The following is a 14,533-nucleotide window of genomic DNA, read 5'->3' on the forward strand; positions in this document are numbered from 1 at the left end:
CCTCAGCCTCAGCCTCAGCCTCAGCCTCAGCCTCTATGCTTCTTTTAAAAAGACATAGCTATTTGAATCTGAGTAGAAGGAAAGAGTGCCTAGAAGTATTACACACAAGGGTCTATGTGGTCTCCATGATGTCTAGGCACACTACTGTTGAAGCAAGACAGCATAGCTTCTCCTTCCATTCAATATACCTAAACACAGACAGTGTTTGGGCAATGAGACCACATCTTAGTTATACCTGAAGGCAACTGGCTGAATAGAGTGTGAGGTGGAATGTATTCTGGAGTCCCGGGAGGGACAGGCATTTTCCCAGAAAGCAAAGACAGCAGAACTTGGAATATCTGGCAGGCAAGAAGAGGGAAAGTGTGGACTGTCCCTAGCTATTCACAGAATATATCTATAGTTATGCAGATAATTGCTTTAGTCTGACAAGATTCTATTTGTAAGTGAATAACAATAAAAAAAACTATTCAGAAGTCATTCCACATGTTATACTTGGCTTTTTTGGACCTGACAGATATCAGCTGGACCATTACATAGTACATAGCAGTATCATCCAAAATCTCATTCCTACCTCCTCACATCTTGCATCAGAGGAAATTGTGCATGCATTATAAGCATAAACATATATGCTTAAGAGGAAAAACAGAAACTTATATTTTCCCTTATTTCTATCAACCGTATGCCCTCTTTCTGAGGACACTTTTCACGTGGTAGTGTAAAAGTAACAACATAAAGAGGAGGAAATGAAAGTATTTAGGGTGAAGGCCTAACAAATGGTATAAATAAAAAGTCTTTACTATATCAGAGAAGGGAAATACTTGAGAATGAAAGACATGTTCCTATGATATGAGAATTCAGCCAAAACAAATTTCTTCTATTTTTATATCATGCTCTTTCTAGCTCCTACAGACATATATAAGCTCACTTAATGTTTGCATCCTCCCTCTCCTGGAAGGGGAGAGACATTTCAGTATTTTACTTTGCCAAACCTTTCCTCACCTGGGATTGATGCAAAGCTTCAGCTTCCTGGCGGTTCTTCTCCATGACACCCTCATACTGGTCACGGACCTCACCCAGGACTTTTTGTAAATCAGTGCCAGGCATGGAGTCAACCTCCACATTGACAGTGCCCCCTAGATGCCCCTGGAGAGAAGCCACCTCCTATGGCATGAAAAAAAGTTCAGATGTATAGGAAACCAGTCAAATATCATCAAGGAAAGAGCTGGATGGCAATATACGGCAACCAGCAATGCCACAACAAAATATTAATTACATGAAATTAAAAAAAATTGTCATAGGTGGGCCCTGCAAAAAAAAAAAACAAAGTTGCATTGGAGTCCTGGAGTCACTTCCTGCTTCATCACTGAAGGGTTTCAAAGACTGGATACCGTGAAGGAATGTGTATTCTCTTTCTCCTGGGAATCCAGATCACATTCCATCAGATAGTCATTTGTCTGGGATGGCCTAAGGCTTCCTGCCCTGGACAGAAAACCTCCAAGATCCCTCCAACCCTAGGATTCTATAATTCTGTGGTTCTACAAAACAATCCTCAGCAGCATTCCAGTCAGCAACATGCCTTGTTTTATGCTTAATTATATTTAAAATGGGAAGATAAGCAGGGAAGTGAAAGTAAAGCAAGCAAAACAAAATAGAAAGAAAAATCAGGATTATACAGAGGTTCTAGAGCATTTTGAATTTGATTCCTAGATGCTTCAGGAACTGGGGATGGGGGAAACACAAACAGCAGACTGAAATGCTTTAAAGGACAGCATCTTTTCCCTGGATCATGAAGTTGACTCCAGCTGCCACATGCAACTGAAATATAAACTATGTAATTCTGCTATGGGCATCTTCACATCGCATGCTTAAGCTGCAAAACTTCTATACCGTCTGGAAATGAAATTGGCTGTCAAACCTGCCCCAAATTAAACATTTATAAAAAAAAAAGCCCTTGACTTCATTTGGCTGAAGTGATAGGTTTTGCCCCCCCCCCCTTAACAGGGACATCAGTCCTGCAGGAAAAAGGGAGAGAAAACATAGAATTAGTTAGTTTTCAGTGGGGTTTATCTGGATATTTGTTGTGAAACCTTTGAAGGAGTTTTGGGGCTTGGACATACTGAGCATCTACCCATTCTTCTCCGAAAGAGGAAAGTCCTTCCCTGTATTGGATTTTTCCTTTGTGTTTACGAGACTCTAAAATCTCCTTAACTTCAAAGTGTTGCTCACTTTCAATCAAAATGGGAGTAGATGGCAGTTTTGTTGCAGGGTGTAGGGGAGAAATGATTGCCGGTTTCTATAGGCTACAGTGAAAAAGGGGCCAAATACTGTGTAGTTGGGCAATCCATTCAGCCAGTGATGTGGTTTGTGGTTTGGTTTGGAGTATTCGAGCATAGCTACAATGTCCTGCCCAGATATGATTTTAAAGGGGGTGAAACTAGTGCTGCTATGCACTGAGTTATTGCAGGCCATCTCCACAAAAGGGTGGAGATCAGCCCAATTGTCCTATTGGTAGTTAATAGCATCTTAGGTACTGCTCCAGGGTGCCATTCATATTTTCACACATACCCCCATTCATCTGAGGATGATGGGAGGGGCTAAGCCCATGGGCTATGCCAAGTAATTTTAGGAATTCCTGCCAAAATTGCAAAATAAATTGAAATTTTGCAATCTGAAATGATGCATTCTGGGGCTCCATAAGTCGATACAAGTGTTGCACAAACAGCTTGGCCAAAGTGCGTGCTGAGGGAATTTTAGAGCAGGGCTTTTCAACCAGTGGTACAGGTACCACCTATGGTACATTGGCACCTGGCAGGTGGTACATGACCATCCTAGAAAAGTGGTAGTGGGGAAGGGGAATGAGCTGAACCGGTGGCAGCACCGCACAAGCCTGAGTGAGAGATGGCTGGAGCTGCAGGGCTGTCAGGGCTCAGCAGAAGCACCAGGATCAGCGCCAGGCTCCAGCTGGAGCTCGGTGCTGATCCTGGCACTTCTGTTGAGCCCAGAAGAACCCCCATCAGCTGGAATGTTGCAGCATCTCCAGGGTCTTGTAATTTACATTCAGATACTTGGCAACTGATTCATATTTATGACAATCACAGAGTCCCAGGGTCATGTGAAGTGATCAAACCCTGCTGCAACCACCCAGCAGACGGGGGGGGGGAATAAAAACCAAACAACCCCCCACCCCATCCCCGCTGCCAATCCTCTACAGAAATGCTCACAACAATGAAAACCTCGGATAGGAGGAAGAGCATGGCCGGGTGGGCAGGCAGGTGTCTTGCTTGGCTGTAACTTGGGGGGCACTTTTTCAGTGCCATTGTAACTTCGAACAGTCACTAAGTGAATTGTTGTAAGTCGAGGACTACCTGTACTTTATCACTTTTTTCCTTTTTTTTTTTTTGGTCATCAAGTTTTTGACACCTTGCTAGGTGACTGGTGGTACTCGGATGTTGCCATATCCTAAAAGTGGCACAATGGGTGAAAAGGTTGAAAAGCCCTGTTTTAGAGCATGGCCCACATGTATTTGTTTAGAGAAAAGGTCCATTATCACCCAAATTACTGTATTTCCTGAGCTTTCCAGCAGTTCCACTATAAAATCCACAGAAATATCCTTCCAGGGCACTTGGGGCTTTCCCACTGCTTGGAAGAGACCTGGGGTCTTCCCCAGGTGCCTTTTAGCTGATGCACAGATAGGGCAGCTGGTCATGTAGGTTTCAATGTGTTTTTTCAGTGATGGCCACCAGAATTGACCTCTCACAAAAGTGTCCCGCCATTTTTGAGTCGTGGCTTTTCTGCAGGACCATGATCTGTTGGTTTTCTGGGATGTACAGTTTGGCCCACACCAAATCCAGGCCATCACGTAAAATGTAGTCAGCTTTATGGGCTTTGAACCACTTGTCTTTTTCTAATGCCACTTTTAATGCTGTAAGCCAGGGCTTTTCAACCTTTTCACCCATTGTGCCACTTTTAGGATATGGCAACATCCGAGTACCACCAGTCACCTAGCAAGGTGTCAAAAACTTGATGACCAAAAAAAAAAAGGAAAAAAGTGATAAAGTACAGGTAGTCCTCAACTTACAACAATTCACTTAGTGACTATTCGAAGTTACAATGGCACTGAAAAAGTGCCCCCCAAGTTACAGCCAAGCAAGACACCTGCCTGCCCGGCCGGCCACGCTCTTCCTCCTGTCCAAGGTTTTCATTGTTCTGAGCATTTCTGTAGAGGATTGGCAGCGGGGATGGGGTGGGGGGTTGTTTGGTTTTTATTCCCCCACCCCCACCCCCCGTCTGCTGGGTGGTTGCAGCAGGTTTTGATCACTTCACATGACCCTGGGACAATGTGATTGTCATAAATATGAATCAGTTACCAAGCATCTGAATGTAAATTACAAGACCCTGGTGATGCTGCAACATTCCAGCTGATGGGGGTTCTTCTGGGCTCAGCAGAAGTGCCAGGATCAGCGCCGAGCTCCAGCTGGAGCCTGGCGCTGATCCTGGTGCTTCTGCTGAGCCCTGACAGCCCTGCAGCTCCAGCCATCTCTCACTCAGGCTTGTGCGGTGCTGCCACCGGTTCAGCTCATTCCCCTTCCCCACTGCCACTTTTCTAGGATGGTCACGTACCACCTGCCAGGTGCCAATGTACCACAGGTGGTACCCGTACCACTGGTTGAAAAGCCCTGCTGTAAGCAATTCATCCGGCATCTGCAAAGTGAGTTTCCCTTGCCCTCTCGTGATGGCTGGGGCTGCTAACTGTTGGGAGGGTATGACTGGTCTGATGACTTCAACTTCAGATCTATTATATTGGGGTAACCTCCAAAGGGCATCACCTAGCATTTTTTCTCCTTCGAATTGGAACTTTGTGTAGGCCCATTAGAAAAAAAAAGATTCTTTTAACTTATGTTTCTTTTTACTTAGATTCCAAACTCAGATAGCCTAACAAAAGGAAACAACATGATAAACATTTGTTTTCCAGTAGACATGTAATTGCAAAGTTCTTCTATTAAAGACTGTGTGGTAACATTGATCTAGGAAGTGTATTATTTAACTTGTATGTTTAATATCATGGGCACATTTTTCACACAGGTATATCCATTCTTACCTCCTTGTGGTTTCTTTTGAGACAGGCCAACTCCTCTTGGAGATTGTCAGCTTGTACCTGCAAGCTAGCTCGACTTGCATTCAATTCTTCTAGGGCCTTTCGCAATCCCCCAAGGTCTCCTTCCAAAGACAGGCGCATGGCTACCTCAGATTCCAGTCTACAAAAAGCAAAAGAGTCCACACAGCACATTTCTAGCCATGGCTCTTGATGGCTACATAACTGAGAACATCAAATGCTTGAGTCACCAGTCACTGTTGGGGCAAGTATCTAGGTCTTTGAGCTAAAAACAATGGTCCTACCCAGATCTCCTCTAGTTAATCTCTCTTGGCTTGACTTCAGATGATATTCGATCTAGGGACAATTAAATAGACAAGGAAGATTAAATCTTATTGCCATTCTGAGCGTCTTTCTCATTCTTTCTCTGTTTCCCAAGCTTAAAGCATATTTCAGTTTTTGTAACTGTTTCTTCATACCGTACAATATTTTTTTCTAGGGCCATCTTTATAGGAAGAAAGCTATAGGATATATAAAGTCTTCATAAGTCCAATTTGTAATCAATCATGTTAAACGGGTCTAGTTAGATGTTCATAGAACATGCAGAAATCAAGATTTTCTAACAATTATAAATATAATGCCATATTTAGTTCTGGTTTGGATATCCAATCAATATTAGCTGCTCTCAAAAGCCAACAAAAAGAAAGAGAAAGGAAAAGGAAAGCATTAACAGAAATGTATTAGCTATTATTTTTCTCAAACAGTCTTCAAAAAACTGAAGAATTGGATTGGAACAAAAATTGCTTTAAATAATTGAGTAGATTTACAAATTAAAAGTTTTTGAGTGAATTATATTTAATACTAGACTGTCTGACCATTGGGTCATCATTTTAGAGACATTTCCTTATCAGATTCCTCAATACCTTCAGCAATTTTAATATACTTGAAAAGTTCTTAAAAATACAGGGAGATATTCAGATACTTTGAAAGTAGCTCATGTTGAACTGTATAGCACAGTCAAGCATCAGAAGTTAACCATAGAGAATGTTTTATGACATTTTGCATTATGTCATAAAATGCTTTATAAAATTGACAAGTTTCAATTCCATGTGAGTCATGGATCCCAGATTCTGGATACATTCTATAAATTAGTCCCTTTGAGTTACCTTGATTGAAAAGGTTTTGCCCTATGATGCACCATTTCACTCAGTTACAGACAGTTTAGTATTATATCTTGCAAGCCAGCCATGGAAGGCTCTGGTCCTCCATTTATGAACATACTAGAATTAAAAGGATATGAAGTCCCAACATGGCACTTAGGACCACCTGCGTGCTTAAGCACACCCTTATCTGATTTATGCATTTTAATCTCAAATACACACTTTTGTACATCTTCCCTTGGTATTTTTTTTCTGAAAAGTATATACAGTGCTGAATCCCAAGGATAACTGTATTATGATCTACATATAAAAGAGGTGTGAAACTGGCTGATTTGCTTTAAAATGTAGACCAGATTAAAATATGAGCATCCCTACATAAAATTCTGATCAGTAATTTGAGTGAGTCATCTTAATTTTAATTCTTTCCTGTTGGTGATATCTTTTCAATATTAAAATTTTCTTTAAGATCACATTATTCATATTAGCTAGTCTATGAGTTGGTAGAAAAGTATGTCACCATCAATGATAAATGATAATTGAATAAGGAAAAAGTCTTATCTAGTTATCATTTCACAAATGCCTTTTTGCAGCCTGTATAGCCAACAGCCCTGGCTTTGCTTGTTATTAGCTGTAATAGGTGCTCACACGGAGGGGGGGAAATTAACCATGTTTTTACCTTATATCTGTTATCTAAATTGTTGATTTAAAAAATATTTAATATTTGCATCATGTCAGGAGGCCAACAAATAAAAACACAGGTACGTGGATTTGTTTTTTAAAAAAAGTAAGAAAACCAACTGTAAGACAAATATGGTTATGTGTGTGATGAAAAAGTAAAGGACATCAGTTAACTAAACTTACTTCACCCTGAAATCATCAGCAGCAAGTCTGGCATTATCAATCTGTAAGAGCAGTCCAGCATTTTTCAAAGTCTCCTTCTGAATCTACCAAAAAAAAAAAAAGGGGGGGGTAAAGTTCAAAACATCATCATAGAGAACACCATTTAACAAGGAAATTGTTAAATAAGTGTACAAAATTTGTTTAATTTATTTTGGATATGGTATCTATAAAGGTCATGCAATCACTGATATATAACACTAATAAAACACATTATACATACAAATACAAATATAAGATTATACCACCATAGAAGTAAAGGTAAAGGTTTCCCATGTACGGTTGTGTCCAACTCTACGGGACAGTGCTCCAGTTTTTGCTGAGGGAGCCAGCATTGTCCAAACATCCGTGGTCATGTGGCCAGCATGACTATACACTGAGATGCATGGAATGCTGTTACTTCCCCACTGAAGTGGTACCTATTTATCTACTCGCATTTGCATGCTTTCAAACTGCTAGGTTTGCAAGAGTTGGGACAAATAAAAGGTGCTCAGCTTGTCGTGTAGCACTTAATTCTTGAACCTGGCCTGATAAGTTCAGCTTCTTTAACTGCTGAGTCATTAGGCTATATATTGAGAGAGAGAGAGAGAGAGAGAGAGAGACAGAGAGAGAGAGAGAGAGAGAGAGAGAGAGAGAGAGAGAGAGAGAGAGAGAGAGAGAGAGAGAGAGAGAGAGAGAGAGATACACATACACATACACATACACATACACATACATATATATACATACATACAAGTATATACATGTATGTAAAGTGAGTGGATAATACAATTGATAAGATCAAATATTAAATTAGGATAAAACCATGATAAAATTGCTATAATATGGTACCACAGAGTTGCAACAGCATACAGTAGATATTATAGCTCAATATCTAAGGAAGCTAACCATCTAACTGCTTCTGGTGTGGCTGTGATGAGATCATTCCAGGTGCTTTGAAATCTCCTGGAGGGACATTCTCAAAGTTTATGAATTATCATTTGTTCTGGTGCACCACATTCACATTGCTGACTCTCAGCAATTCCCCACTTAAAGACCTTTGCCTTAATCTTGGTATGGCCTGTCCTGATTCTGTTCTGGTGGCCCCATATTTTTCAGGGCAACTGTATTCCTGGGAGTAATTTTGTTGGAACTACGTGACCTATTTGGCTGTAGTTATTAAAATCGCCCATTTTGATCACAATTCTTCATCTAGATCATAAGACTGTGATATGTTATCCCAAATTGGTTTCCTAGACTTAAGCCGGGTGTGAGGTAGAGAGTCTAATATTTTATGTGTGGGAACATTTCTAGGAATCAATGGCTTGTTTATCTTATTCCAATCTCAAACTGTCTGTTGTTATCGCCTGAAATCAGGAATGTTAGTACTTTCGTCTGAGCACAACTTTATGACACTGCAAGTAATTTTGTGAGATAAATAAAGCCACCAACTCAAAAAGCAATTGTTGAGGGCCAGAAACTGATATAACTTCACATGCCACATGGCTAGTTCTTTGCCCTGAAGTTTCCACCTTCAGCTTCAGTGCAGGACAAAATAGCATGACTGATGTAAAATAAAATATAATCTGTTCAACTTCTGTATATACAATGGGGAGGCATCACTTTGACCTCTTCCTCAAAAACAAAATATCTCGAGACAGTCCTGTTTCATGTCACTAATATAGCCTATGTCTAAAAAAAGAGAAAACCATTTCAACATAATACCTCGGACTTCATTTGGATCATGGCATTGAAATAGGCACTCATATCATGGGTACCAGTTGATGTTTGTTTTGTGTAAAACTCTTGGATGTTCTGCTCCAATTGCATGTTAGATTTCTCAAGGGACAGCACCTGTTTTAAAGAAAAGAAAATGAAATTTTAATTTTTATCAGAATAAAAAACAGCTCGCAGAATCCTAAAACCATTAGATGTGCTTTGGCTTTAAGTATCATCATTAGAAGGGACTACTGTCAGTTTTGGAGCTAGATAAATAGATACATAGACAGATTTATAGACAGACTTGAATGAATAATTGATTGACTTCCCTAACTGGTACCCTCAAACTTTCAGAATTCTTCACTCATATGGTCAACGTCAATAATTAGATTTGAAAGACTGAATTAAGGGCAGAAGAAAATCAGCCCCTCCTTCCTCCTGCAATTCCTGCCTTTCTTGATCACACCTTTAATAGACTATACATTCTTAGAATTGACATAGGTACTTGGCCTCACTACATAGCATCGTCCCTCAAGTCATTTAAATACTGTTGTTTGCTATAGCTGTAAGGAGAACAGGCTTTATTTTCTCCAGCAATGTCTGTGTGATGTTAGAGGACATTGGAAGTCCTCAATGGGGAAATGGCTTTAGTCAGATTGATAGGAATACAGGCTACAGAGAAGGAGGGAGAAAGTAAGAGAAAGACACCTCAATCCTGCACTTACCTGCTGAGCAAGCCTAGGCTGGTTCCAGTCCGAAATTTGGATGTAGAAAGAATGATAATGGGAATACTTCAGCATTTTTAAAATCAACAGAGGAAACAGAATAGTGAAGCATGAAAACTAGATGTCTTCAAAAGTTATATTGGCAGAATCCACACAGGGCTTTTCAACCTTTTCACAGTTTGTACTACTTTTAGGACATGACAATATTTGAGTACCATCAATGCTTAGCAAGGTGTCAAAAACTTGATGACTAAAAAAAGGGGGGGATTTTGGGTTTTACTGATTAGATTTATTTGTTGTTATAGAAATGGCTATTTATAATATTATGGAAAAGTAAAAAGTTGAGGTTCAATGTCAATGCTTCCTACTGCAACAGAGGAAGTCTGTTCTTTTTCCCTTCTCCCCCTCACTTTTCCCCCCTTTTTCCTCCCCACTGTGTTCTACTATTTGCTTTTGTACTTTTGTATTTTATTCTATAATGTAATAAAATACTACAAACTGTAGAAAAAAAGAAAAAAAGTGCCAGTTTTAATTTCTTCGGTGGCTGTTCCTCTGCTGAATCACTTTCCCTTTCCACTGACAAATGTATGGTGAATTTATCCATGTTTATTAATATGCACTACTACCAGCTAGTTCAGGGGTCTTCAAACTTGGCACTTTTAAGACTTGTGGACTTCAACTCCCAGAATTCCTCAGCCCTCATGGCTGGTTGAGGAATTCTGGGAGTTGAAGTCCACAGATCTTAAAGTTGCTAAGTTTATAGACTCTTGAGCTAGCTGGTTGGCTCTTCTGAGCTCTTCCACAGTGTAGTAAGAATGCACTCCCCCCCAATCCTTTCCTATACCCTTAAAGACACAGGAATCAAGTGCAAAGCAAGAAAATAAAGAAACACAAACTCCGTTTTTTTTCTCTTTAAGCTGCCTCAGGCTTGAAACGGATCACAATGTTGCAATCCTAGACTGAAAGGCTCCTGGCAATTGCAAAAAGCTTTAGCTTTAAATTAAGCCAGTTTACCTTCAAATAAAACTTTCTAAAAGCCACAGACAGATTCAATTAAAGGGGGTAAAACTAATTACATTTGTTTAAAGGGATTAAACCTTTTCTGTTGTCTTTTTTCCCCTTCCCTCACCCAAACCATGTTTTTTATAGCCTCTCCTCTCCCCCCCCCCTCTTTTTCTTCAGTTCACCACCAGCTCTGAGCTGCTTCCGGAAGCGCCAATCAGCTGGAGCCAGTCAGCTGGAGCCCTGCCGGCTCCTGGGGCTTCTGCGGAGCCCAGACAGTCCTGCAGCTGCAGCTGCCTCTCCCTCAGGCTTGGCTCGCTTCGGCTCATTCCCTTCCCTTGCTACACTTGGCTAGCAATCGCGTACCACCTGCTGTGTGGCAAAGTACCCCAAGTGGTATGCGTACCACCGGTTGAAAGCCTCTGCACTAGGACATTTCCTAAATGATTGGGAACTTAGAGATATAGTCTGAAAATCTCTAGCGGGCACTAGATGAGGGAAAGTTTTTGGAAGCTTATTTGCACAGTTGCATATGTATTGTATTTAAATGAATGAAAATTGTTTAATACAGGTAGTCCTCGAGTTACGAGTTTAATGGAGCCTGCCCATTCCATTTGTAACATGAAAACTCGAGGGAGTGAAACTCGTACCTCGAACAAGATTCCTCCCTTGCTCATTAAGACGCACGCTCGTTAAGTGAACATGAGGCATCTTAGGGTGGGAAGGCCATGGAGGGTCTAGTAATGGAACAGACCCACTAAGATACTTCATGCTTCCCCCTCCCTTCATGCCGCACCAGACTCACCTTGAAAAGATCCGGAGGCTGGAACCGGGCATTGGAGGCTTTTTCCAGGCTGCTGCTGCCCAGATCTGAGACTGGAGGATATTTACGCATACCTCCAGAGACCAGATTCGGGCTTCTGAGGCCTTTTCCAGGCCGCTGCTGCCCAGAAGTGAGGCCAGGGGACACTTGCATCGCCCTCTGGCAGCCAGATCCAGCCTCCAGAGGGCCGCGGAAGCATCAGTGACCTCAGTTCCTGGTGGCAGTGGTCTAGAAAAAACCTCCGGTGCCCGGATCCAGCCTTCGGAGGCATGCGGAAGTGTTTCCCGGCTTCGGTTCCGTTCTCTATTGCAGAAAACAGGCCTAAAGTACCATGAGATCATGCGAGATCAGTAGCGTGAGATCTCACCCCAATGATCTCATGTGATCTTGCATTACTTTAGGCCTCCATTTTCTGAGAACACACCAAAGGCCTGGAGCAGCCAAGAAAGCAAAGGATCTCGATCTTTGCAGGGTGAGTATTGAAGGCCTAGTGCTTAGGGAGACCCGAGGCAAGGGTGGGGAGGGAGGGAATAACCAAGGTTAATGTTGCAGTACCACTGTGGTTGCTCATAAGGGTGAACAACTGCCATGGTGCAGCAACATTTGTAATTTCTGGATTGCTTGTAAGCACTAGAGCTTGCTTATTGCGTAATTTCAAACGTTTGCTAAGCGAATGTTCGCAACTCGGGGATTACCTGTACTGCTCTTGGCTAATCACATGGTTATTGCCATGGAAAGAATTGGAACCATTTCTGTTCTGCTCTGCTATGTCTTGTTATGTCTAAAGTCTGAAAAGAAAAGTCATTTTAATTTGTCCTTGCAAATATGATTCCATGTTCTCATACTGAGAAGGTGGATTATAACCTATTCAGTTGTTTCTGCACTGGAGGATTCAAAAATCCTGATTTCTCTGTTAAACATTCTGAGTTAATTATTGTCTTCTAAACCCTTGTTTAGAATTATAGCTCTTAAAGAGGCTCATAAATTGAGAGAAATGTCAAGTTAGAGATAAAAACAGACATTTTAGAAGAGTAAAACAAGAGATTCTAATTTGTGTAGACAAGGAATATCATCTTCACGGTGAGAAGACAATTCCATCCTGGGTGTTGTCATACTAATGACACATTGCAATCAAACCATGTTTCTGTGATACCAAACATATGGAGTTGAGGGAAAATTATACCTTGCCTATCCCACTCCCATTCCCAAAAAGATGGGGTATCAAGCCATTTAAAAGAACAATGACTGATCATTGCAAATAACCTGCAATTAATCATTTCCTATGCTAACTTCCAAATCATTTGAATTCAATGTCTCAGTTATAACTTTCTGACATTGCAATATAAAGCAAGAAAATAAATCTTCCATAACTAAAGCATTTTTTCCACAAAAATAAATAGAATACAGAATATAACCAGTTATAGAAATGCATTTATTTATTTTTAATCCATGAGCTCAAATAATTATCACTGTGCTGTGTTCTGAAATACCTCTGTTGCACTGTGAAACCTATTTCACACAAGGATGAGGTTTTCTAATGGAAGATAGAAGGTTTTACTTTGATAGCATATGTATGGGGGAGTGTTGTCTTAGAGCACCATGAAATATGATTGTACTGTTAATATTACTGTTTTCTTTTTTCTTTTTATGTTGTGAGCTGCCCAGGGTTATATTCCTCCCCCCCAATAACATATAAAAATAAGTCTCCTCAATAAATAAAACCATTAAATAAAGCAGATCAGGATGCTTCAAGATTAAAAAAAAAACACTTCTCAGGGTCCCAGTGTAGATCAGGTACTTTATATTTTGTTTTAAAGTATAATACTAAATAAAGTGCATTCAAAAAATCTTGACCCTTACTCAGCTTTGCAAGATTAATCCCTGGGTATTCACCGGCATGCTTGAAAGTCATGAACAGATAGAGCACTAATGATAAAAACAGAAAAAATATTGTCTTTTGATTCTATTCTTTTCTTCCTCTTATCTTCTCAAATCATGCTCTTCTGTAATTTTCTATCAAACATTGTCTTTGTTGGAGAGGGGAAAGGGATATGAGCTAATAATTTATCTAAACGTTTATCAACATCTTTCTTTTGCCACTGAGCAACTGGACATGGTCCTATATGAATCTTCCTACCAGAAAAAAATGCTGAAAGGTTTATCACTTAACAAGCACCTTCCTTGTCAAGTATCAGTCTTATATCGTTATTCTCCCATATTCCACAAAAATGTCCGAAAGACAAAGATTGACATATCTTTATAGTATTATTTTTTTCTCTGACTTTGCCATTAGGTAAACATTATCTGATTACTTACTTTGTCTAGGTAGGCAGCCAGACGGTCATTCAGATTTTTCATGGTACCCTTTTCATTCATGTCCAGAATATTTGTGTCCATAAATCCCTGCCCATCACCATATGACAGCCTAGTCTTGTCTCTGATAACCCTGTGGATACTTGGCACTGCCTGAGGCCTGCCTAAGGCAAGCAGGCGTCTTCCTCTGGGTCCCTGGATGCTTCCAGAGGACATGCTGTGGCTGGAAAAAGTCGTAGGCATGGTTTCACCTGCAGAAGCAGTGCAAATTGGAAGAGTGAAAGCAAAGTAAATCTTTGAGAGTCTCCTTATATAGGCAAGTTAAGGGCAAAACTAATCTTTAGCCTTCCCCTTACTGGACTGTCTGGTTGTACCGCAAGATAACATGAAGAAAAGAGTTTGTTTTGGAAACGAAGCCCAAGGTCGTTCATCCCTTCCCCCCCCTCCTTGAGGCTAGTTTGCCGTGCCATTGCAAAATCCTCTGATCGGATCTCAATCTCAGCCACTTCATCAAAATAACACCAAACTGAATGTTCACATTGGCCTTACAGTTTCCAAGCCAAATAAGGACAATAATTCAAAAGATAATAGAGGGAAAAGAAATAGTCCAAAATTTGTTCTCCTTTTAATAGGTTGGGAATGTTTCCATAAAAATGGAAGACGTTTGGTAAGAAATCCACCGGGGTTTCATGTGAGATCTTGTGTGGAATTGCTATGATTCAGTCACTCACATTTTATGGAGGAACCCACATGATACTAGCATTCATTGGTAGTACTCCCACATTTTCTCATTCCTGCTTCTACAGTTTCCTTACTAGAGGAA

The 14,533-nt window shown here is 40.6% G+C and overlaps 1 protein-coding gene across 1 annotated transcript in view; it reads right to left on the reverse strand.

Annotated features, from left to right (window-relative positions):
• Nucleotides 1-13,953, reverse strand: part of LOC107303024 (keratin, type I cytoskeletal 17-like) — a 24,668-nt gene extending 10,715 nt beyond the window's left edge. The window contains exons 1-5 of the mRNA XM_015832204.2: nt 13,714-13,953; nt 8,854-8,982; nt 7,114-7,196; nt 5,099-5,255; nt 1,000-1,161 (exon numbers count right to left, since the gene is read on the reverse strand). Of these exons, the coding sequence (XP_015687690.2) occupies nt 1,000-1,161; nt 5,099-5,255; nt 7,114-7,196; nt 8,854-8,982; nt 13,714-13,953 (771 nt within the window). The remainder of the gene's footprint in view (nt 1-999; nt 1,162-5,098; nt 5,256-7,113; nt 7,197-8,853; nt 8,983-13,713) is intronic.
• Between the last annotated feature and the right edge of the window lie 580 nt (nt 13,954-14,533).

Source organism: Protobothrops mucrosquamatus, unplaced genomic scaffold, assembly GCF_001527695.2.
Source record: "Protobothrops mucrosquamatus isolate PMUCROS unplaced genomic scaffold, P.Mucros_1.0 scaffold1, whole genome shotgun sequence".
NCBI lineage: Eukaryota > Metazoa > Chordata > Lepidosauria > Squamata > Viperidae > Protobothrops > Protobothrops mucrosquamatus.